The sequence below is a fragment of the Salmo salar genome, unplaced genomic scaffold, assembly GCF_905237065.1.
Source record: "Salmo salar unplaced genomic scaffold, Ssal_v3.1, whole genome shotgun sequence".
Taxonomy (NCBI): Eukaryota; Metazoa; Chordata; class Actinopteri; order Salmoniformes; family Salmonidae; genus Salmo; species Salmo salar.
This window is the reverse complement of record NW_025548666.1, coordinates 88,353-115,000: the sequence shown is the minus strand read 5'-3', so window position 1 is coordinate 115,000 and position 26,648 is coordinate 88,353. Positions and strand designations below refer to the sequence as shown.

At 49.7% G+C, this 26,648-nt stretch overlaps 1 protein-coding gene across 1 annotated transcript in view; it reads right to left on the bottom strand.

The window, feature by feature from the left end:
- The window catches only part of prss12 (serine protease 12), a 111,553-nt gene that overhangs the window by 21,881 nt on the left and 63,024 nt on the right, over window positions 1–26,648 (bottom strand). The window contains exons 7-9 of the mRNA XM_045712643.1: window positions 9,748–9,953; window positions 5,504–5,594; window positions 4,523–4,645 (exon numbers count right to left, since the gene is read on the bottom strand). Of these exons, the coding sequence (XP_045568599.1) occupies window positions 4,523–4,645; window positions 5,504–5,594; window positions 9,748–9,953 (420 nt within the window). The remainder of the gene's footprint in view (window positions 1–4,522; window positions 4,646–5,503; window positions 5,595–9,747; window positions 9,954–26,648) is intronic.

The following is a 26,648-nucleotide window of genomic DNA, read 5'->3' as shown; positions in this document are numbered from 1 at the left end:
GTGTGTGTGTGTGTGTGTGTGTGTGTGTGTGTGTGTGTGTGTGTGTGTAACCTGATCTGTCTCTGGATTTCATAACCAACTCAAACATTTGAAAATATCACAGATAAAATCTGTGAAGGGGCTGAGAGACACAGTGTTTACATCGAACTCAGAACGTCATATGAAACATGGAGGTATACATCCTACTCAAAATTGGCTCCAACCATCTTTACCTTCCTGTAACCTCACACACACACACACACACACACACACACACACACACACACACACACACACACACACACACACACACACACACACAATCTACTTGGCAATGACCTCATACCTCTATTGCATGAGGAATGGTTTGACTGTGAGGGGAGGGGAGGGGAGTTACCTCTTAAAGCAGTGAGCTGAGGGGAGGGGAGTTACCTCTTAAAGCAGTGAGCTGAGGGGAGGGGAGGGGAGTTACCTCTTAAAGCAGTGAGCTGAGGGGAGGAGAGGGGAGTTACCTCTTAAAGCAGTGAGCTGAGGTGAGGTGAGGGGAGGGGAGTTACCTCTTAAAGCAGTGAGGTGAGGGGAGGGGAGGGGAGTTACCTCTTAAAGCAGTGAGCTGAGGTGAGGGGAGGGGAGTTACCTCTTAAAGCAGTGAGCTGAGGGGAGGGGAGGGGAGTTACCTCTTAAAGCAGTGAGGTGAGGTGAGGGGAGGGGAGTTACCTCTTAAAGCAGTGAGGTGAGGTGAGGGGAGGGAGTTACCTCTTAAAGCAGTGAGCTGAGGGGAGGGGAGGGAGTTACCTCTTAAAGCAGTGAGGTGAGGTGAGGGGAGGGGAGTTACCTCTTAAAGCAGTGAGCTGAGGGGAGGGGAGGGGAGTTACCTCTTAAAGCAGTGAGGTGAGGTGAGGGGAGGGGAGTTACCTCTTAAAGCAGTGAGCTGAGGGGAGGGGAGTTACCTCTTAAAGCAGTGAGCTGAGTGGAGGGGAGTTACCTCTTAAAGCAGTGAGCTGAGGGGAGGGGAGTTACCTCTTAAAGCAGTGAGCTGAGGGGAGGGGAGGGGAGTTACCTCTTAAAGCAGTGAGGTGAGGTGAGGGGAGGGGAGTTACCTCTTAAAGCAGTGAGCTGAGGGGAGGGGAGTTACCTCTTAAAGCAGTGAGGTGAGGTGAGGTGAGGGGAGTTACCTCTTAAAGCAGTGAGCTGAGGGGAGGGGAGGGGAGTTTCCTCTTAAAGCAGCGAGCTGAGGGGAGGGGAGGGGAGTTACCTCTTAAAGCAGTGAGCTGAGGGGAGGGGAGTTACCTCTTAAAGCAGTGAGCTGAGGGGAGGGGAGGGGAGTTACCTCTTAAAGCAGTGAGCTGAGGGGAGGGGAGGGAGTTTCCTCTTAAAGCAGCGAGCTGAGGGGAGGGGAGGGGAGTTACCTCTTAAAGCAGTGAGGTGAGGTGAGGGGAGGGGAGGGGAGTTACCTCTTAAAGCAGTGAGCTGAGGGGAGGGGAGTTACCTCTTAAAGCAGTGAGCTGAGGGGAGGGGAGGGGAGTTACCTCTTAAAGCAGTGAGCTGAGGGGAGGGGAGGGGAGTTACCTCTTAAAGCAGTGAGCTGAGGTGAGGTGAGGGAGGGGAGTTACCTCTTAAAGCAGTGAGGTGAGGGGAGGGGAGGGGAGTTACCTCTTAAAGCAGTGAGCTGAGGTGAGGGGAGGGGAGTTACCTCTTAAAGCAGTGAGCTGAGGGGAGGGAGGGGAGTTACCTCTTAAAGCAGTGAGGTGAGGTGAGGGGAGGGGAGTTACCTCTTAAAGCAGTGAGGTGAGGTGAGGGGAGGGGAGTTACCTCTTAAAGCAGTGAGCTGAGGGGAGGGGAGGGAGTTACCTCTTAAAGCAGTGAGGTGAGGTGAGGGGAGGGGAGTTACCTCTTAAAGCAGTGAGCTGAGGGGAGGGGAGGGGAGTTACCTCTTAAAGCAGTGAGCTGAGGGGAGGGGAGGGGAGTTACCTCTTAAAGCAGTGAGGTGAGGTGAGGGGAGGGGAGTTACCTCTTAAAGCAGTGAGCTGAGGGGAGGGGAGTTACCTCTTAAAGCAGTGAGCTGAGGGGAGGGGAGTTACCTCTTAAAGCAGTGAGCTGAGGGGAGGGGAGGGGAGTTACCTCTTAAAGCAGTGAGGTGAGGTGAGGGGAGGGGAGTTACCTCTTAAAGCAGTGAGCTGAGGGGAGGGGAGTTACCTCTTAAAGCAGTGAGGTGAGGTGAGGTGAGGGGAGTTACCTCTTAAAGCAGTGAGCTGAGGGGAGGGGAGGGGAGTTTCCTCTTAAAGCAGCGAGCTGAGGGGAGGGGAGGGGAGTTACCTCTTAAAGCAGTGAGCTGAGGGGAGGGGAGTTACCTCTTAAAGCAGTGAGCTGAGGGGAGGGGAGGGGAGTTACCTCTTAAAGCATTGAGCTGAGGGGAGGGGAGGGGAGTTTCCTCTTAAAGCAGCGAGCTGAGGGGAGGGGAGGGGAGTTACCTCTTAAAGCAGTGAGGTGAGGTGAGGGGAGGGGAGGGGAGTTACCTCTTAAAGCAGTGAGCTGAGGGGAGGGGAGTTACCTCTTAAAGCAGTGAGCTGAGGGGAGGGGAGGGGAGTTACCTCTTAAAGCAGTGAGCTGAGGGGAGGGGAGTTACCTCTTAAAGCAGTGAGCTGAGGGGAGTGGAGGGGAGTTACCTCTTAAAGCAGTGAGGTGAGGTGAGGGGAGGGGAGGGGAGTTACCTCTTAAAGCAGTGAGCTGAGGGGAGGGGAGGGGAGTTTCCTCTTAAAGCAGCGAGCTGAGGGGAGGGGAGGGGAGTTACCTCTTAAAGCAGTGAGGTGAGGTGAGGGGAGGAGGGGAGTTACCTCTTAAAGCAGTGAGCTGAGGGGAGGGGAGTTACCTCTTAAAGCAGTGAGCTGAGGGGAGGGGAGGGGAGTTACCTCTTAAAGCAGTGAGCTGAGGGGAGGGAGTTACCTCTTAAAGCAGTGAGCTGAGGGGAGTGGAGGGGAGTTACCTCTTAAAGCAGTGAGGTGAGGTGAGGGGAGGGGAGGGGAGTTACCTCTTAAAGCAGTGAGCTGAGGGGAGGGGAGGGGAGGGGAGTTACCTCTTAAAGCAGTGAGCTGAGGGGAGGGGAGGGGAGTTACCTCTTAAAGCAGTGAGCTGAGGGGAGGGGAGGGGAGTTACCTCTTAAAGCAGTGAGGTGAGGGGAGTTACCTCTTAAAGCAGTGAGGTGAGGTGAGGGGAGGGGAGTTACCTCTTAAAGCAGTGAGCTGAGGGGAGGGGAGGGGAGTTACCTCTTAAAGCAGTGAGGTGAGGTGAGGGGAGGGGAGTTACCTCTTAAAGCAGTGAGGTGAGGGGAGGGGAGGGGAGTTACCTCTTAAAGCAGTGAGGTGAGGGGAGGGGAGGGGAGTTACCTCTTAAAGCAGTGAGCTGAGGGGAGGGGAGGGGAGTTACCTCTTAAAGCAGTGAGCTGAGGGGAGGGGAGTTACCTCTTAAAGCAGTGAGCTGAGGTGAGGGGAGGGGAGTTACCTCTTAAAGCAGTGAGCTAAGGGGAGGGGAGGGGAGTTACCTCTTAAAGCAGTGAGCTGAGGGGAGGGGAGGGGAGTTACCTCTTAAAGCAGTGAGGTGAGGGGAGGAGAGGAGTTACCTCTTAAAGCAGTGAGCTGAGGGGAGGGGAGGGGAGTTACCTCTTAAAGCAGTGAGCTGAGGGGAGGGGAGGGGAGTTACCTCTTAAAGCAGTGAGGGGAGGGGAGGGGAGTTACCTCTTAAAGCAGTGAGCTGAGGGGAGGGGAGGGGAGTTACCTCTTAAAGCAGTGAGGGGAGGGGAGGGGAGTTACCTCTTAAAGCAGTGAGCTGAGGGGAGGGGAGGGGAGTTACCTCTTAAAGCAGTGAGGTGAGGGGAGGGGAGTTACCTCTTAAAGCAGTGAGCTGAGGGGAGGGGAGTTACCTCTTAAAGCAGTGAGCTGAGGGGAGGGGAGGGAGTTACCTCTTAAAGCAGTGAGGTGAGGGGAGGGGAGGGAGTTACCTCTTAAAGCAGTGAGGTGAGGGGAGGGGAGGGGAGTTACCTCTTAAAGCAGTGAGGTGAGGGGAGGGGAGGGGAGTTACCTCTTAAAGCAGTGAGCTGAGGGGAGGGGAGGGGAGTTACCTCTTAAAGCAGTGAGCTGAGGGGAGGGGAGGGGAGGGAGTTACCTCTTAAAGCAGTGAGGTGAGGGGAGGGGAGGGGAGTTACCTCTTAAAGCAGTGAGCTGAGGGGAGGGGAGGGGAGTTACCTCTTAAAGCAGTGAGGTGAGGTGAGGGGAGGGGAGTTACCTCTTAAAGCAGTGAGGGGAGGGGAGGGGAGTTACCTCTTAAAGCAGTGAGCTGAGGTGAGGGGAGGGGAGTTACCTCTTAAAGCAGTGAGGTGAGGGGAGGGGAGGGGAGTTACCTCTTAAAGCAGTGAGCTGAGGTGAGGGGAGTTACCTCTTAAAGCAGTGAGCTGAGGTGAGGGGAGGGGAGTTACCTCTTAAAGCAGTGAGGTGAGGGGAGGGGAGGGGAGTTACCTCTTAAAGCAGTGAGCTGAGGTGAGGGGAGTTACCTCTTAAAGCAGTGAGCTGAGGTGAGGATCCAACAGGAACTGATGAGAGTCGCTCCACACACCAACCTTCCGTCCCCCCGAGAGCCTCTGAGACGCAGCGCAGCCTGCCATGGCCAGCCTCCCCTACACACACGCACGCACGCACGCACGCACGCACGCACACACACACACACACACACACACACACACTGTTATAAACAAACAATAGAACTGATGAGAGTTAGACATGCATACTAGAACACCCATTAGACACACATACTAGAACTACAACAACCATCATACACCCATACTAGAACTACGACACCCTTTAGACACACATTCTAGAACTACAACACCCACCAGACACTCATACTAGAACTACAACACCCATTAGACACACATACTAGAACTACAACACCCACCAGACACTCATACTAGAACTACAACACCCATCAGACCCCCCATACTAGAACTACAACACCCATCAGACACGCCTGCTAGAACTACAACACCCACCAGGCACGCCTCCTAGAACTACAACACCCATCAGACACCCATACTAGAACTACAACACCCATCAGACACCCATACTAGAACTACAACCCCCATCAACACACCAGATCAACTAGCTGTTTAGGAACCACAAACACAATGTCACTACATCTGGACACATAGTAGTATATATATATATATATATATATACATATATACACAGTATATATCTTTCTCTCCTTACCTCAGTATATGTATGTACATATATATATGTATGTACATATATATATATATATCTTTCTCTCCTTACCTCAGTATATGTATGTACATATATATATATATATCTTTCTCTCCTTACCTCAGTATATGTATGTACATATATATATATATATATCTTTCTCTCCTTACCTCAGTATATGTATATATATATATATATATATATCTTTCTCTCCTTACCTCAGTGTATATATATATATATATATATATATATATATATCTTTCTCTCCTTACCTCAGTGAGTTTTCTCCTCCTATGATTCTGCGTTGGCGTGTTTGTATCAGCCTCAACCCACAGACAGGATCTAACACAGACTCCCCCGGATCTAACACAGACAGACAGGACCGTTAGTTTAGGACCTAACACAGACAGACAGGACCTAACACAGACTCCCCCGGACCTAACACAGACAGACAGGACCGTTAGTTTAGGACCTAACACAGACAGACAGGACCGTTAGTTTAGGACCTAACACAGACAGACAGGGACGTTAGTTTAGGACCTAACACAGACAGACAGGATCTAACACAGACAGACAGGATCTAACACAGACAGACAGGAACGTTAGTTTAGGACCTAACACAGACAGACAGGACCGTTAGTTTAGGACCTAACACAGACAGACAGGGACGTTAGTTTAGGACCTAACACAGACAGACAGGGACGTTAGTTTAGGACCTAACACAGACAGACAGGGACGTTAGTTTAGGACCTAACACAGACAGACAGGGACGTTAGTTTAGGACCTAACACAGACAGACAGGGACGTTAGTTTAGGACCTAACACAGACAGACAGGACCGTTAGTTTAGGACCTAACACAGACAGACAGGACCGTTAGTTTAGGACCTAACACAGACAGACAGGGACGTTAGTTTAGGACCTAACACAGACAGACAGGACCGTTAGTTTAGGACCTAACACAGACAGACAGGAACGTTAGTTTAGGACCTAACACAGACAGACAGGATCTAACACAGACAGACAGGATCTAACACAGACAGACAGGAACGTTAGTTTAGGACCTAACACAGACAGACAGGACCGTTAGTTTAGGACCTAACACAGACAGACAGGGACGTTAGTTTAGGACCTAACACAGACAGACAGGGACGTTAGTTTAGGACCTAACACAGACAGACAGGACTGTTAGTTTAGGACCTAACACAGACAGACAGGGACGTTAGTTTAGGACCTAACACAGACAGACAGGACTGTTAGTTTAGGACCTAACACAGACAGACAGGACCGTTAGTTTAGGACCTAACACAGACAGACAGGACCGTTAGTTTAGGACCTAACACAGACAGACAGGGACGTTAGTTTAGGACCTAACACAGACAGACAGGGACGTTAGTTTAGGACCTAACACAGACAGACAGGGACGTTAGTTTAGGACCTAACACAGACAGACAGGGACGTTAGTTTAGGACCTAACACAGACAGACAGGGACGTTAGTTTAGGACCTAACACAGACAGACAGGACCGTTAGTTTAGGACCTAACACAGACAGACAGGACCGTTAGTTTAGGACCTAACACAGACAGACAGGGACGTTAGTTTAGGACCTAACACAGACAGACAGGACCGTTAGTTTAGGACCTAACACAGACAGACAGGAACGTTAGTTTAGGATCTAACACAGACAGACAGGATCTAACACAGACAGACAGGACCGTTAGTTTAGGACCTAACACAGACAGACAGGAACGTTAGTTTAGGACCTAACACAGACAGACAGGGACGTTAACCCTAATCCTAACCCCAATTGTAACCCTAGCCCCTAAGCCTAAAGTCTAGCAGACAGGACAGTCAGTCAGTCTAGCAGACAGGACAGTCAGTCAGTCTAGCAGACAGGACAGTCAGTCAGTCTAGCAGACAGGACAGTCAGTCAGTCTAGCAGACAGGACAGTCAGTCAGTCTAGCAGACAGGACAGTCAGTCTAGCAGACAGGACAGTCAGTCAGTCTAGCAGACAGGACAGTCAGTCTAGCAGACAGGACAGCCAGTCAGTCTAGCAGACAGGACAGTCAGTCAGTCTAGCAGACAGGACAGTCAGCCAGTCTAGCAGACAGGACAGCCAGTCAGTCTAGCAGACAGGACAGTCAGTCAGTCTATCAGACAGGACAGCCAGTCTATCAGACAGGACAGTCAGTCAGTCTAGCAGACAGGACAGTCAGCCAGTCTAGCAGACAGGTCAGTCAGTCAGTCTAGCAGACAGGACAGTCAGTCTATCAGACAGGACAGATTCAGTAGAGTTTACTGTGTGTCTCCTCTTATGGAAGCTAAGACCAGTTAACTAACTAAGACCCTGTTTCTCTGGTCTTTATGTCCTCTCTATTTAAATAAGGTTCTAGTTCTATATAATTTATATCATCTCTATGTCCTCTCGTTAAATCAGGTTCTAGGTCTATATTTCTATATCATCTCTATGTCCTCTTTATTTAAAATCAGGATCTAGGTCTATATTTCTATATTATCTTTATGTCCTTACTCGTTAAATCAGGTTCTAGGTCTATATTTCTATATTATCTATATGTTCTCTCGTTTAATCAGGTTCTAGGTCTATATTTCTATATCATCTCTATGTCCTCTTTATTTAAAATCACGATCTAGGTCTATATTTCTATATTATCTTTATGTCCTCTCTCGTTAAATCAGGTTCTAGGTCTATATTTCTATATTATCTATATGTTCTCTCGTTTAATCAGGTTCTATGTCTATATTTCTATATTATCTATATGTCCTCTCTATTTAAATCAGGTTCTAGTTCTATATAATCTATATCATCTCTATGTCCTCTCGTTAAATCAGGTTCTAGGTCTATATTTCTATATCTCCTCTATGTCCTCTCTCGTTAAATCAGGTTCTAGGTCTATATTTCTATATTATCTATATGTCCTCTCGTTAAATCAGGTTCTAGGTCTATATTTCTATATCATCTCTATGTCCTCTCGTTAAATCAGGTTCTAGGTCTATATTTCTATATTATCTATATGTCCTCTCATTAAATCAGGTTCTAGGTCTATATTTCTATATCATCTCTACGTCCTCTTGTTAAATCAGGTTCTAGGTCTATATTTCTATATTATCTATATGTCCTCTCATTAAATCAGGTTCTAGGTCTATATTTCTATATCATCTATACGTACTCTTGTTAAATCAGGTTCTAGGTCTATATTTCTATATCATCTCTATGTCCTCTCGTTAAATCAGGTTCTAGGTCTATATTTCTATATCATCTCTATGTCCTCTCTCGTTAAATCAGGTTCTACTTATATATTTCTATATCATCTCTATGTCCTCTCGTTAAATCAGGTTCTAGGTCTATATTTCTATATCATCTCTATGTCATCTCTATTTAAATCAGGTTCTAGGTCCATATTTCTATATCATCTCTATGTCCTCTCGTTAAATCAGGTTCTAGGTCTATATTTCTATATCATCTCTATGTCCTCTCTATTTAAATCAGGTTCTAGGTCCATATTTCTATATCATATCTATGTCCTCTCGTTAAATCAGGTTCTAGGTCTATATTTCTATATCATCTCTATGTCCTCTCTATTTAAATCAGGTTCTAGGTCCATATTTCTATATCATCTCTATGTCCTCTCGTTAAATCAGGTTCTAGGTCTATATTTCTATATTATCTATATGTCCTCTCATTAAATCAGGTTCTAGGTCTATATTTCTATATAATCTCTACGTCCTCTTGTTAAATCAGGTTCTAGGTCTATATTTCTATATTATCTATATGTCCTCTCATTAAATCAGGTTCTAGGTCTATATTTCTATATCATCTCTACGTACTCTTGTTAAATCAGGTTCTAGGTCTATATTTCTATATCATCTCTATGTCCTCTCGTTAAATCAGGTTCTAGGTCTATATTTCTATATCATCTCTATGTCCTCTCTCGTTAAATCAGGTTCTACTTATATATTTCTATATCATCTCTATGTCCTCTCGTTAAATCAGGTTCTAGGTCTATATTTCTATATCATCTCTATGTCCTCTCTATTTAAATCAGGTTCTAGGTCCATATTTCTATATCATCTCTATGTCCTCTCGTTAAATCAGGTTCTAGGTCTATATTTCTATATCATCTCTATGTCCTCTCTATTTAAATCAGGTTCTAGGTCCATATTTCTATATCATCTCTATGTCCTCTCTATTTAAATCAGGTTCTAGGTCTATATTTCTATATCATCTCATTTGGCTGGGTTGGGGGGGGGGGTCTACGGCTGGGATGGGGGGGTCCACGGCTGGGTTGGGGGGGTCTACGGCTGGGTTGGGGGGGGGGGTCCACGGCTGGGATGGGATGGGGGGGTCTACGGCTGGGATGGGGGGGTCCACGGACAGATACAGTCGTATCTTTAACATTTTAACCGGAATGAATCGTTCAATCTCTATTCATGGTTGATTTCCCCTTAGAACAGATTGACGTAAGATAAAAACATGTTTGTGACATCACCACCGACCTTTGCCCTCTGCGTCGCTGAACCGTGATTGGCCGTAGTCACAGATGACCCCGGCGTCTTCGCTATGGCGACAGTCATGCGACCCGGTTGGCTGTTTGAGGCAGTCGACCAACGAACGCTCCTCGCCAGAACACTTCGCGTTGTCCACATGGATAGGCCCCTCCCCCTCGCCAAAATACGCCATCACACGGGCCTTCGCCACTCCACTGAAGAACACACACAAACATCGCAGACAGAGTGTATGAGCGTCAAACACACTTCCACACAACAGAGCTACACTGAAACACTGAAGATACCAATGAATCGACTAGGATACGGTTGAATCGACTCTGATACGGTTGAATCGACTCTGATACGGTTGAATCGACTAGGATACGGTTGAATCGAATAGGATACGGTTGAACCGACTCTGATACGGTTGAATCGACTCTGATACGGTTAAATCGACTCTGATACGGTTGAATCGACTAGGATACGGTTGAATCGACTAGGTTGAATCGACTAGGATACGGTTGAATCGACTAGGTTGAATCGACTAGGATACGGTTGAATCGACTAGGATACGGTTGAATCGACTAGGATACGGTTGAATCGACTAGGATACGGTTGAATCGACTAGGAAACGGTTGAATCGACTAGGATACGATTGAATCGACTAGGATACGGTTGAATCGACTAGGATACGGTTGAATCGACTCTGATACGGTTGAATCGACTAGGTTGAATCAACTAGGATACGGTTGAATCGTTGAATCGACCAGGATACGGTTGAATCGACTAGGATATGGTTGAATCGTTGAATCGACTAGGATACGGTTGAATCCACTAGGATACGGTTGAATCCACTAGGATACGGTTGAATCGTTGAATCGACTAGGATACGGTTGAATCGACTAGGATACGGTTGAATCGACTCTGATACGGTTGAATCGACTAGGATACGGTTGAATCGTCTAGGATACGGTTGAATCGACTCTGATACGGTTGAATCGACTAGGATACGGTTGAATCGACTAGGACACGGTTGAATCGACTAGGATACGGTTGAATCGACTAGGTTGAATCGACTAGGATACGGTTGAATCGACTAGGTTGAATCGACTAGGATACGGTTGAATCGACTAGGATACGGTTGAATCGACTAGGATACGGTTGAATCGACTCTGATACGGTTGAATCAACTAGGATACGGTTGAATCGACTAGGATACGGTTGAATCGACTAGGATACGGTTGAATCGACTCTGATACGGTTGAATCGACTAGGATACGGTTGAATCGACTAGGATACGGTTGAATCGACTCTGATACGGTTGAATCGACTAGGATACCGTTGAATCGACTAGGTTGAATCGACTAGGATACGGTTGAATCGACTAGGTTGAATCGACTAGGATACGGTTGAATCGACTAGGATACGGTTGAATCGACTAGGATACGGTTGAACCGACTAGGATACGGTTGAATCGACTAGGATACGGTTGAATCGACTCTGATACGGTTGAATCGACTAGGATACGGTTGAATCGACTAGGATACGGTTGAATCGACTAGGAAACGGTTGAATCGACTAGGATACGGTTGAATCGACTAGGATACGGTTGAATCGACTAGGATACGGTTGAATCGACTCTGATACGGTTGAATCGACTAGGATACGGTTGAAGCGACCAGGATACGGTTGAATCGACTAGGATACGGTTGAATCGACTAGGATACGGTTGAATCGACTAGGATACGGTTGAATCGTTGAATCGACTAGGATACGGTTGAATCCACTAGGATACGGTTGAATCGACTAGGATACGGTTGAATCGTTGAATCGACTAGGATACGGTTGAATCGACTAGGATACGGTTGAATCGACTCTGATACGGTTGAATCGACTAGGATACGGTTGAATCGACTAGGATACGGTTGAATCGACTCTGATACGGTTGAATCGACTAGGATACGGTTGAATCGACTAGGACACGGTTGAATCGACTAGGATACGGTTGAATCGACTAGGTTGAATCGACTAGGATACGGTTGAATCGACTAGGTTGAATCGACTAGGATACGGTTGAATCGACTAGGATACGGTTGAATCGACTAGGATACGGTTGAATCGACTCTGATACGGTTGAATCGACTAGGATACGGTTGAATCGACTAGGATACGGTTGAATCGACTCTGATACGGTTGAATCGACTAAGATACGGTTGAATCGACTAGGATACGGTTGAATCGACTAGGATACGGTTGAATCGACTCTGATACGGTTGAATCAACTAGGATACGGTTGAATCGACTAGGTTGAATCGACTAGGATACGGTTGAATCGACTAGGTTGAATCGACTAGGATACGGTTGAATCGACTAGGATACGGTTGAATCGACTAGGATACGGTTGAATCGACTCTGATACGGTTGAATCGACTAGGATACGGTTGAAGCGACCAGGATACGGTTGAATCGACTAGGATATGGTTGAATCGTTGAATCGACTAGGATACGGTTGAATCCACTAGGATACGGTTGAATCGACTAGGATACGGTTGAATCGTTGAATCGACTAGGATACGGTTGAATCGACTAGGATACGGTTGAATCGACTCTGATACGGTTGAATCGACTAGGATACGGTTGAATCGACTAGGATACGGTTGAAGCGACCAGGATACGGTTGAATCGACTAGGATACGGTTGAATCGACTAGGATACGGTTGAATCGACTAGGATACGGTTGAATCGTTGAATCGACTAGGATACGGTTGAATCCACTAGGATACGGTTGAATCGACTAGGATACGGTTGAATCGTTGAATCGACTAGGATACGGTTGAATCGACTAGGATACGGTTGAATCGACTCTGATACGGTTGAATCGACTAGGATACGGTTGAATCGACTAGGATACGGTTGAATCGACTAGGATACGGTTGAATCGACTCTGATACGGTTGAATCGACTAGGATACGGTTGAATCGACTAGGACACGGTTGAATCGACTAGGATACGGTTGAATCGACTAGGTTGAATCGACTAGGATACGGTTGAATCGACTAGGTTGAATCGACTAGGATACGGTTGAATCGACTAGGATACGGTTGAATCGACTCTGATACGGTTGAATCGACTAGGATACGGTTGAATCGACTAGGATACGGTTGAATCGACTCTGATACGGTTGAATCGACTAGGATACGGTTGAATCGACTAGGATACGGTTGAATCGACTAGGATACGGTTGAATCGACTCTGATACGGTTGAATCAACTAGGATACGGTTGAATCGACTAGGTTGAATCGACTAGGATACGGTTGAATCGACTAGGTTGAATCGACTAGGATACGGTTGAATCGACTAGGATACGGTTGAATCGACTAGGATACGGTTGAATCGACTAGGATACGGTTGAATCGACTCTGATACGGTTGAATCGACTAGGATACGGTTGAAGCGACCAGGATACGGTTGAATTGACTAGGATATGGTTGAATCGACTAGGATACGGTTGAATCCACTAGGATACGGTTGAATCGACTAGGATACGGTTGAATCGTTGAATCGACTAGGATACGGTTGAATCGACTAGGATACGGTTGAATCGACTCTGATACGGTTGAATCGACTAGGATACGGTTGAATCGACTAGGATACGGTTGAATCGACTCTGATACGGTTGAATCGACTAGGATACGGTTGAATCGACTAGGATACGGTTGAATCGTTGAATCGACTAGGATACGGTTGAATCGACTAGGATACGGTTGAATCGACTCTGATACGGTTGAATCGACTAGGATACGGTTGAATCGACTAGGATACGGTTGAATCGACTCTGATACGGTTGAATCGACTAGGATACGGTTGAATCGACTAGGACACGGTTGAATCGACTAGGATACGGTTGAATCGACTAGGTTGAATCGACTAGGATACGGTTGAATCGACTAGGTTGAATCGACTAGGATACGGTTGAATCGACTAGGATACGGTTGAATCGACTAGGATACGGTTGAATCGACTCTGATACGGTTGAATCTGAATCTGTGACTCATTTACAACTGCGACCTGGCCAAGATAAAGCAAAGCAGTTCGACAACATACAACAACACAGAGTTACACACGGAGTAAAACAAACATACAGTCAATAATACAGTAGAAAAGTCTATATACAGTGAGTGCAAATTAGGTAATTTAAGGCAGTAAATAGGCCATGGTGGCGAAGTAATTACAATATAGCAATTAAACACTGGAATGGTAGATGTGCAGAAGATGAATGTGCAAGTAGAGATACTGGGGTGCAAAGGAGCAAGATAAATAAATAAATACAGTATGGGGATGAGGTAGATAGATGGGCTGTTTACAGATGGGCTATGTACAGGTGCAGTGATCTGTGAGCTGCTCTGACAGCTGGTGCTTAAAGCTAGTGAGGGAGATATGAGTCTCCAGCTTCAGCGATTTCTGCAGTTCGTTCCAGTCATTGGCAGCAGAGAACTGGAAGGAAAGGTGGCCAAAGGAGGAGTTGGCTTTGGGGGTGACCAGTGAGATATTCCTGCTGGAGCGTGTGCTACGGGTGGGTGCTGCTATGGTGACCAGTGAGCTGAGATAAGGCGGGGCTTTACCTAGCAAAGATAGGTCTACCAACTGAATCATCATTGTAACCAACTGAATCATCACTGTAACCAACTGAATCATCATTGTAACCAACTGAATCATCATTGTAACCAACTGAATCATCATTGTAACCAACTGAATCATCATTGTAACCAACTGAATCATCATTGTAACCAACTGAATCATCATTGTAACCAACTGAATCATCATTGTAACCAACTGAATCATCATTGTAACCAACTGAATCATCATTGTAACCAACTGATCATTGTATCATCATGCTTCTGCCAATAATATCATTGTAACCAACTGAATCATCATTGTAACCAACTGAATCATCACTTTTCTAACTGAATCATCATTGTAACCAACTGAATCATCATTGTAAGTAACTGAATCATCATTGTAACCAACTGAATCATCATTGTAACCAACTGAATCATCACTGTAACCAACTGAATCATTTTTTAACAACTGAATCATCACTGTAACTAACTGTAACAGTTTATTACTACCATTAAACTTCAATAGCCTGGGAGTTTATTTGCTTCAAATCACTGAACACAACCGGAGACAGAATTCAATTGGAGACAGTCATCTACTTCCTTATCGGCTAGATTCCTTAGTTGCCACATCCTTTATTTAGGGGGGGGGGACTTATACATGTATGATACAAGCATAGATTATTGACGAATATAACTTAATAATGCCTCAAGAGCTCAGCTCAACTGTCACCCCCGCGTCAGAACCCAACATATACGCTTGTTTTACTTCCAATGTTTGCAAACAAACGCAATATAGCCTCAAAACACGGTTAAAATTATACATTTGATAAACCAAGAAGGCTCAGTCCTTGCATCCATAGCTGTGTGTATGAATTTGAGATGGGTTACATTTCTCCAGGCCTACCCAAAACAGAGGCGTTTTGTTATTGTTTCATCTTAAGGCTCGAGCTTTGATAGACACACAGCTTTTACTCAATACAACGTGACCAGTATGACCTCTATAAACGTTATAATAATACATACAGCCCAGCCCAGAGAGACAGACTAGGGCTCCCTATCAGCCAGCCCAGATCAGAGAGACAGACTAGGGCTCCCTATCAGCCAGCCCAGATCAGAGAGAGAGACTAGGGCTCCCTATCAGCCAGCCCAGATCAGAGAGAGAGACTAGGGCTCCCTATCAGCCAGCCCAGATCAGAGAGACAGACTAGGGCTCCCTATCAGCCAGCCCAGATCAGATAGACAGACTAGGGCTCCCTATCAGCCAGCCCAGATCAGAGAGACAGACCAGGGCTCCCTATCAGCCAGCCCAGATCAGAGAGACAGACCAGGGCTCCCTATCAGCCAGATCAGAGAGACAGACTAGGGCTTCCTATCAGCCAGCCCAGATCAGAGAGAGACAGATTAGGGCTTCCTATCAGCCAGCCCAGATCAGAGAGACAGACTAGGGCTCCCTATCAGCCAGCCCAGATCAGATAGACAGACTAGGGATCCCTATCAGCCAGCCCAGATCAGAGAGACAGACTAGGGCTCCCTATCAGCCAGCCCAGATCAGAGAGAGAGAATAGGGCTCCCTATCAGCCAGCCCAGAGAGACAGACTAGGGCTTCCTATCAGCCAGCCCAGATCAGAGAGAGACAGACTAGGGCTCCCTATCAGCCAGCCCAGATCAGAGAGACAGACTAGGGCTCCCTATCAGCCAGCCCAGAGAGACAGACTAGGGCTCCCTATCAGCCAGCCCAGATCAGAGAGAGAGACTAGGGCTCCCTATCAGCCAGCCCAGAGAGACAGACTAGGGCTCCCTATCAGCCAGCCCAGATCAGAGAGAGACAGACTAGGGCCCTCTATCAGCCAGCCCAGCCCAGATCAGAGAGACAGACTAGGGCTCCCTATCAGCCAGCCCAGAGAGACAGACTAGGGCTTCCTATCAGCCAGCCCAGATCAGAGAGACAGACTAGGGCTCCCTATCAGCCAGCCCAGATCAGAGAGACAGACCAGGGCTCCCTATCAGCCAGCCCAGATCAGAGAGAGACAGACTAGGGCTTCCTATCAGCCAGCCCAGATCAGATAGACAGACTAGGGCTCCCTATCAGCCAGCCCAGATCAGAGAGAGAGACTAGGGCCCTCTATCAGCCAGCCCAGATCAGAGAGACAGACTAGGGCTCCCTATCAGCCAGCCCAGATCAGAGAGAGAGACTAGGGCTCCCTATCAGCCAGCCCAGATCAGAGAGACAGACTAGGGCTCCCTATCAGCCAGCCCAGATAAGAGACAGAGACTCGGGCTCCCAATCAGCCAGCCCAGATCAGAGAGAGAGACTAGGGCTCCCTATCAGCCAGCCCAGATCAGAGAGAGAGACTAGGGCTTCCTATCAGCCAGCCCAGATCAGAGAGACAGACTAGGGCTCCCTATCAGCCAGCCCAGATCAGAGAGAGACAGACTAGGGCCCCCTATCAGCCAGCCCAGATCAGATAGACAGACTAGGGCTTCCTATCAGCCAGCCCAGATCAGAGAGACAGACTAGGGCTTCCTATCAGCCAGCCCAGAGAGACAGACTAGGGCTCCCTATCAGCCAGCCCAGATCAGAGAGACAGACTAGGGCTCCCTATCAGCCAGATCAGAGAGACAGACTAGGGCTTCCTATCAGCCAGCCCAGAGAGACAGACTAGGGCTCCCTATCAGCCAGCCCAGATCAGAGAGACAGACTAGGGCTCCCTATCAGCCAGATCAGAGAGACAGACTAGGGCTCCCTATCAGCCAGCCCAGATCAGAGAGAGACAGACTAGGGCTTCCTATCAGCCAGCCCAGATCAGAGAGACAGACTAGGGCTCCCTATCAGCCAGCCCAGATCAGAGAGACAGACTAGGGCTCCCTATCAGCCAGCCCAGAGAGACAGATTAGGGCTCCCTATCAGCCAGCCCAGATCAGAGAGAGAGACTAGGGCTCCCTATCAGCCAGCCCAGATCAGAGAGACAGACTAGGGCTCCCTATCAGCCAGATCAGAGAGACAGACCAGGGCTCCCTATCAGCCAGCCCAGATCAGAGAGAGACAGACTAGGGCTCCCTATCAGCCAGCCCAGATCAGAGAGACAGACTAGGGCTCCCTATCAGCCAGCCCAGATCAGAGAGAGAGACTAGGGCTCCCTATCAGCCAGCCCAGATCAGAGAGAGAGACTAGGGCTCCCTATCAGCCAGCCCAGATCAGAGAGACAGACCAGGGCTCCCTATCAGCCAGCCCAGATCAGAGAGAGACAGACCAGGGCTCCCTATCAGCCAGCCCAGATCAGAGAGAGACAGACTAGGGCTCCCTATCAGCCAGCCCAGATCAGAGAGACAGACTAGGGCTCCCTATCAGCCAGCCCAGATCAGAGAGAGAGACTAGGGCTCCCTATCAGCCAGCCCAGATCAGAGAGACAGACTAGGGCTCCCTATCAGCCAGCCCAGATCAGAGAGACAGACCAGGGCTCCCTATCAGCCAGCCCAGATCAGAGAGAGAGACTAGGGCTCCCTATCAGCCAGCCCAGATCAGAGAGACAGACTAGGGCTCCCTATCAGCCAGCCCAGATAAGAGACAGAGACTCGGGCTCCCTATCAGCCAGCCCAGATCAGAGAGAGACAGACTAGGGCTCCCTATCAGCCAGCCCAGATAAGAGACAGAGACTCGGGCTCCCTATCAGCCAGCCCAGATCAGAGAGAGAGACTAGGGCTCCCTATCAGCCAGCCCAGATAAGAGACAGAGACTCGGGCTCCCTATCAGCCAGCCCAGATCAGAGAGAGAGACTAGGGCTCCCTATCAGCCAGCCCAGAGAGACAGACTAGGGCTTCCTATCAGCCAGCCCAGATCAGAGAGACAGACTAGGGCTCCCTATCAGCCAGCCCAGATCAGAGAGACAGACTAGGGCTCCCTATCAGCCAGCCCAGATCAGAGAGAGACAGACTAGGGCTTCCTATCAGCCAGCCCAGATCAGATAGACAGACCAGGGCTCCCTATCAGCCAGCCCAGATCAGAGAGAGACAGACTAGGGCTTCCTATCAGCCAGCCCAGATCAGATAGACAGACTAGGGCTCCCTATCAGCCAGCCCAGATCAGAGAGAGAGACTAGGGCTCCCTATCAGCCAGCCCAGATCAGAGAGAGACAGACTAGGGCTCCCTATCAGCCAGCCCAGATCAGAGAGACAGACTAGGGCTCCCTATCAGCCATCCCAGATCAGAGAGACAGACTAGGGCTTCCTATCAGCCAGCCCAGATCAGAGAGACAGACTAGGGCTTCCTATCAGCCAGCCCAGATCAGATAGACAGACTAGGGCTCCCTATCAGCCAGCCCAGATCAGAGAGAGACAGACTAGGGCTTCCTATCAGCCAGCCCAGATCAGAGAGAGACAGACTAGGGCTTCCTATCAGCCAGCCCAGATCAGAGAGACAGACTAGTGCTTCCTATCAGCCAGCCCAGATCAGATAGACAGACTAGGGCTCCCTATCAGCCAGCCCAGATCAGAGAGAGACAGACTAGGGCTCCCTATCAGCCAGCCCAGAGAGACAGACTAGGGCTTCCTATCAGCCAGCCCAGATCAGAGAGAGACAGACTAGGGCTCCCTATCAGCCAGCCCAGATCAGAGAGACAGACCAGGGCTCCCTATCAGCCAGCCCAGATCAGAGAGAGACAGACTAGGGCTTCCTATCAGCCAGCACAGATCAGAGAGAGAGACTAGGGCTCCCTATCAGCCAGCCCAGAGAGACAGACTAGGGCTCCCTATCAGCCAGCCCAGATCAGAGAGAGACAGACCAGGGCTCCCTATCAGCCAGCCCAGATCAGAGAGACAGACTAGGGCTCCCTATCAGCCAGCCCAGATCAGAGAGAGAGACTAGGGCTCCCTATCAGCCAGCCCAGATCAGAGAGAGAGACTAGGGCTCCCTATCAGCCAGCCCAGATCAGAGAGACAGACCAGGGCTCCCTATCAGCCAGCCCAGATCAGAGAGAGAGACTAGGGCTCCCTATCAGCCAGCCCAGATCAGAGAGACAGACTAGGGCTCCCTATCAGCCAGCCCAGATAAGAGACAGAGACTCGGGCTCCCTATCAGCCAGCCCAGATCAGAGAGAGACAGACTAGGGCTCCCTATCAGCCAGCCCAGATAAGAGACAGAGACTCGGGCTCCCTATCAGCCAGCCCAGATCAGAGAGAGAGACTAGGGCTCCCTATCAGCCAGCCCAGATAAGAGACAGAGACTCGGGCTCCCTATCAGCCAGCCCAGATCAGAGAGAGAGACTAGGGCTCCCTATCAGCCAGCCCAGAGAGACAGACTAGGGCTTCCTATCAGCCAGCCCAGATCAGAGAGACAGACTAGGGCTCCCTATCAGCCAGCCCAGATCAGAGAGACAGACTAGGGCTCCCTATCAGCCAGCCCAGATCAGAGAGAGACAGACTAGGGCTTCCTATCAGCCAGCCCAGATCAGATAGACAGACTAGGGCTCCCTATCAGCCAGCCCAGATCAGAGAGAGACAGACTAGGGCTTCCTATCAGCCAGCCCAGATCAGATAGACAGACTAGGGCTCCCTATCAGCCAGCCCAGATCAGAGAGAGAGACTAGGGCTCCCTATCAGCCAGCCCAGATCAGAGAGAGACAGACTAGGGCTCCCTATCAGCCAGCCCAGATCAGAGAGACAGACTAGGGCTCCCTATCAGCCAGCCCAGATCAGAGAGACAGACTAGGGCTTCCTATCAGCCAGCCCAGATCAGAGAGACAGACTAGGGCTTCCTATCAGCCAGCCCAGATCAGATAGACAGACTAGGGCTCCCTATCAGCCAGCCCAGATCAGAGAGAGACAGACTAGGGCTCCCTATCAGCCAGCCCAGATAAGAGACAGAGACTCGGGCTCCCTATCAGCCAGCCCAGATCAGAGAGAGAGACTAGGGCTCCCTATCAGCCAGCCCAGATAAGAGACAGAGACTCGGGCTCCCTATCAGCCAGCCCAGATCAGAGAGAGAGACTAGGGCTCCCTATCAGCCAGCCCAGAGAGACAGACTAGGGCTTCCTATCAGCCAGCCCAGATCAGAGAGACAGACTAGGGCTCCCTATCAGCCAGCCCAGATCAGAGAGACAGACTAGGGCTCCCTATCAGCCAGCCCAGATCAGAGAGAGACAGACTAGGGCTTCCTATCAGCCAGCCCAGATCAGATAGACAGACTAGGGCTCCCTATCAGCCAGCCCAGATCAGAGAGAGACAGACTAGGGCTTCCTATCAGCCAGCCCAGATCAGATAGACAGACTAGGGCTCCCTATCAGCCAGCCCAGATCAGAGAGAGAGACTAGGGCTCCCTATCAGCCAGCCCAGATCAGAGAGAGACAGACTAGGGCTCCCTATCAGCCAGCCCAGATCAGAGAGACAGACTAGGGCTCCCTATCAGCCAGCCCAGATCAGAGAGACAGACTAGGGCTTCCTATCAGCCAGCCCAGATCAGAGAGACAGACTAGGGCTTCCTATCAGCCAGCCCAGATCAGATAGACAGACTAGGGCTCCCTATCAGCCAGCCCAGATCAGAGAGAGACAGACTAGGGCTTCCTATCAGCCAGCCCAGATCAGAGAGAGACAGACTAGGGCTTCCTATCAGCCAGCCCAGATCAGAGAGACAGACTAGGGCTTCCTATCAGCCAGCCCAGATCAGATAGACAGACTAGGGCTCCCTATCAGCCAGCCCAGATCAGAGAGAGACAGACTAGGGCTCCCTATCAGCCAGCCCAGAGAGACAGACTAGGGCTTCCTATCAGCCAGCCCAGATCAGAGAGAGACAGACTAGGGCTCCCTATCAGCCAGCCCAGATCAGAGAGACAGACCAGGGCTCCCTATCAGCCAGCCCAGATCAGAGAGAGACAGACTAGGGCTTCCTATCAGCCAGCCCAGATCAGAGAGAGAGACTAGGGCTCCCTATCAGCCAGCCCAGAGAGACAGACTAGGGCTTCCTATCAGCCAGCCCAGATCAGAGAGAGACAGACTAGGGCTCCCTATCAGCCAGCCCAGATCAGAGAGACAGACTAGGGCTCCCTATCAGCCAGATCAGAGAGACAGACTAGGGCTTCCTATCAGCCAGCCCAGATCAGAGAGACAGACTAGGGCTCCCTATCAGCCAGCCCAGATCAGAGAGAGACAGACTAGGGCTCCCTATCAGCCAGCCCAGATCAGAGAGACAGACTAGTGCTCCCTATCAGCCAGCCCAGATCAGAGAGACAGACTAGTGCTCCCTATCAGCCAGCCCAGATCAGAGAGACAGACTAGGGCTCCCTATCAGCCAGATCAGAGAGACAGACTAGGGCTTCCTATCAGCCAGCCCAGATCAGAGAGACAGACTAGGGCTCCCTATCAGCCAGCCCAGATCAGAGAGAGACAGACTAGGGCTCCCTATCAGCCAGCCCAGATCAGAGAGACAGACTAGTGCTCCCTATCAGCCAGCCCAGATCAGAGAGACAGACTAGGGCTTCCTATCAGCCAGCCCAGATCAGAGAGACAGACTAGGGCTCCCTATCAGCCAGCCCAGATCAGAGAGACAGACTAGGGCTCCCTATCAGCCAGCCCAGATCAGAGAGACAGACTAGGGCTCCCTATCAGCCAGCCCAGATCAGAGAGAGACAGACTAGGACTCCCTATCAGCCAGCCCAGAGAGACAGATTAGGGCTCCCTATCAGCCAGCCCAGATCAGAGAGACAGACTAGGGCTCCCTATCAGCCAGCCCAGATCAGAGAGACAGACTAGGGCTCCCTATCAGCCAGCCCAGATCAGAGAGACAGACTAGTGCTCCCTATCAGCCAGCCCAGATCAGAGAGACAGACTAGGGCTCCCTATCAGCCAGCCCAGATCAGAGAGACAGACTAGGGCTCCCTATCAGCCAGCCCAGATCAGAGAGAGACAGACTAGGACTCCCTATCAGCCAGCCCAGAGAGACAGACTAGGGCTCCCTATCAGCCAGCCCAGATCAGAGAGACAGACTAGGGCTCCCCTATCAGCCAGCCCAGATCAGAGAGACAGACTAGTGCTCCCTATCAGCCAGCCCAGATCAGAGAGACAGACTAGGGCTTCCTATCAGCCAGCCCAGATCAGAGAGACAGACTAGGGCTTCCTATCAGCCAGCCCAGATCAGAGAGAGACAGATTAGGGCTTCCTATCAGCCAGCCCAGAGAGACAGACTAGGGCTCCCTATCAGCCAGCCCAGATCAGAGAGACAGACTAGGGCTCCCTATCAGCCAGCCCAGATCAGAGAGACAGACTAGGGCTCCCTATCAGCCAGCCCAGATCAGAGAGACAGACTAGGGCTCCCTATCAGCCAGCCCAGATCAGAGAGAGACAGACTAGGACTCCCTATCAGCCAGCCCAGAGAGACAGATTAGGGCTCCCTATCAGCCAGCCCAGATCAGAGAGACAGACTAGGGCTCCCTATCAGCCAGCCCAGATCAGAGAGACAGACTAGGGCTCCCTATCAGCCAGCCCAGATCAGAGAGAGACAGACTAGGGCTTCCTATCAGCCAGCCCAGATCAGAGAGAGAGACCAGGGCTTCCTATCAGCCAGCCCAGATCAGAGAGACAGACTAGGGCTCCCTATCAGCCAGCCCAGATCAGAGAGAGAGACTAGGGCTCCCTTTCAGCCAGCCCAGATCAGAGAGACAGACTAGGGCTCCCTATCAGCCAGCCCAGATGTAGTTCTTCAGCACCATTCTCTCACTGGGCCTTGTTGAGCCTTGTATCCCCTCTGTTGTTACAGCGAGATCACAGCAGATAGACTTCAGTATTCAACGTTTGTCCAGGTCCCCAGGACGACAGGAGACGCCTTCAACACCGTCCACCCTGAGCAACGTGAGCATGTATTCCTTTATGCTAAACAGTAAAAAAAAAATAATAATCTGTTTTAACAACCTTAACCTTTCCCTACTTTCACTTCCCCCATAGACGTTTATTCCCCCCCCCCCCCCCAGACAAACGTTGAATACTGAAATGAAAGCATGAGATCTTGTTGGTAGTTGAGCCATCCATGTCCAAACCCCACTGCTGTCTCCTCCATGTCCCAACCCCACTGCTGTCTCCTCCATGTCCAAACCCCACTGCTGTCTCCTCCATGTCCAACCCCCACTGCTGTCTCCTCCATGTCCAAACCCCACTGCTGTCTCCTCCATGTCCAAACCCCACTGCTGTCTCTGTGTCCAAACCCCACTGCTGTCTCCTCCATGTCCAAACCCCACTGCTGTCTCCTCCATGTCCAAACCCCACTGCTGTCTCATCCATGTCCAAACCCCACTGCTGTCTCCTCCGTGTCCAAACCCCACTGCTGTCTCCTCCATGTCCAAACCCCACTGCTGTCTCCTCCATGTCCAAACCCCACTGCTGTCTCATCCATGTCCAAACCCCACTGCTGTCTCCTCCATGTCCAACCCCACTGCTGTCTCCTCCATGTCCAAACCCCACTGCTGTCTCCTCCATGTCCAAACCCCACTGCTGTCTCCTCCATGTCCAAACCCCACTGCTGTCTCCTCCATGTCCAAACCCCACTGCTGTCTCCTCCATGTCCAAACCCCACTGCTGTCTCTCTGTCCAAACCCCACTGCTGTCTCCTCCATGTCCAAACCCCACTGCTGTCTCCTCCATGTCCAAACCCCACTGCTGTCTCCTCCATGTCCAAACCCCACTGCTGTCTCCTCCATGTCCAAACCCCACTGCTGTCTCCTCCATGTCCAAACCCCACTGCTGTCTCCTCCATGTCCAAACCCCACTGCTGTCTCCTCCATGTCCAAACCCCACTGCTGTCTCCTCCATGTCCAAACCCCACTGCTGTCTCCTCCATGTCCAAACCCCACTGCTGTCTCTGCTGTCCAAACCCCACTGCTGTCTCCTCCGTGTCCAAACCCCACTGCTGTCTCCTCCATGTCCAAACCCCACTGCTGTCTCCTCCATGTCCAAACCCCACTGCTGTCTCCTCCATGTCCAAACCCCACTGCTGTCTCCTCCATGTCCAAACCCCACTGCTGTCTCTGTGTCCAACCCCCACTGCTGTCTCCTCCATGTCCAAACCCCACTGCTGTCTCCTCCATGTCCAAACCCCACTGCTGTCTCCTCCATGTCCAACCCCACTGCTGTCTCCTCCATGTCCAAACCCCACTGCTGTCTCCTCCGTGTCCAAACCCCACTGCTGTCTCTGTGTCCAACCCCCACTGCTGTCTCCTCCATGTCCAAACCCCACTGCTGTCTCCTCCATGTCCAAACCCCACTGCTGTCTCCTCCGTGTCCAAACCCCACTGCTGTCTCCTCCATGTCCAAACCCCACTGCTGTCTCCTCCATGTCCAAACCCCACTGCTGTCTCATCCATGTCCAAACCCCACTGCTGTCTCCTCCATGTCCAAACCCCACTGCTGTCTCCTCCATGTCCAAACCCCACTGCTGTCTCCTCCATGTCCAAACCCCACTGCTGTCTCCTCCATGTCCAAACCCCACTGCTGTCTCCTCCATGTCCAAACCCCACTGCTGTCTCCTCCATGTCCAAACCCCACTGCTGTCTCCTCCATGTCCAAACCCCACTGCTGTCTCTGTGTCCAAACCCACTGCTGTCTCCTCCATGTCCAAACCCCACTGCTGTCTCTCATGTCCAAACCCCACTGCTGTCTCATCCATGTCCAACCCCACTGCTGTCTCCTCCATGTCCAAACCCCACTGCTGTCTCCTCCATGTCCAAACCCCACTGCTGTCTCCTCCATGTCCAACCCCACTGCTGTCTCCTCCATGTCCAAACCCCACTGCTGTCTCCTCCATGTCCAAACCCCACTGCTGTCTCCTCCATGTCCAACCCCACTGCTGTCTCCTCCATGTCCAAACCCCACTGCTGTCTCCTCCATGTCCAAACCCCACTGCTGTCTCCTCCATGTCCAACCCCCACTGCTGTCTCCTCCATGTCCAACCCCACTGCTGTCTCCTCCATGTCCAACCCCACTGCTGTCTCCATGTCCAAACCCCACTGCTGTCTCCTCCATGTCCAACCCCCACTGCTGTCTCCTCCATGTCCAAACCCCACTGCTGTCTCCTCCATGTCCAAACCCCACTGCTGTCTCCTCCATGTCCAACCCCACTGCTGTCTCCTCCATGTCCAACCCCACTGCTGTCTCATCCCGTCAGAGTCGTTGCTCGTTTATCTGCTGTTCCACAATCTTTACGGTTCTCACTGAAGTTCCACTCGTAAAGAATTCATTTAGACACAGTTTTCTTTTTTAAAACAGGTGTTTATTTGCTGAAATATGTGCCAATGCCGGGCTATCTAAAGGGAAAGGGGGGTTATTAGAAACTCTCCGTTTAATTGAAGTTTTACGGTATCTAACAACTGGCTAGAGCTGGGAACATATGACCTAAAAATCAGATCTACATTTTTACATTATCTAACTATCTAACAACGGGCTAGAGCTGAGAACATATGACCTAAAAATCAGATCTACATTTTTACATTATCTAACTAACTACTGGCTAGAGCTGGGAACATATGACCTAAAAATACAATCTCCATTTTTACAAGTAGCTGGATATTGGGCCTAAACATCAGATGTCCACTCTTTTTTCAAACTTATGGGCGATTCACAATATATATATATATCTTTATTTATTTCAAATGTTTTCTCTAAATAAGCGTTATTGTACAATTTTTTTAAAGAATGGTCAAATACACTGCATTTCAAACAGTCAGCAATAATCCAATGAATTCAGGACTTGTGAAGTTAAACCCGAGACTGAATATAAACCTTCCACAACCATAAAGACCCAGTAATAAATTAATTATTTTTAAATCAAAAGTTTAACCTGCTTTCTTTTGTTTGCAATAATCACCGATCTGGCTTTCCAGTCTGTCTACGAAAAAGCCCTGTTGTTGTTGTTGTAAATTTAACTAGAATCATGCATAGTACACATTCACTAATAACGACTAGTTTATTGTAGCTGGCATTAGGCTGTAGAACACAGGCCTCATAAACTCTCTCTGTTTCTCTCTGTCTCTCTCTCTCTCTCTCTCTCTCTCTGTCTCTCTCTCTCTCTCTCATCTATCTCTCTCTCTCTCTCTCTGTCTCTCTCTCTCTCTCTCTCTCTCTCTCTCTCTCTGTCTCTCTTCTCTCTCTCTCTCTTCTACTCTCTCTCTCTCTCTCTCTCTCTCTGTCTCTCTCTCTCTCTCTCTCTCTGTCTCTCTCTCTGTCTCTCTCTCTCTCTCTCTCTCTCTCTCTGTCTCTCTCTCTCTCTCTCTCTTCTCTCTGTCTCTCTCTCTCTGTCTCTCTCTCTCGTCTCTATC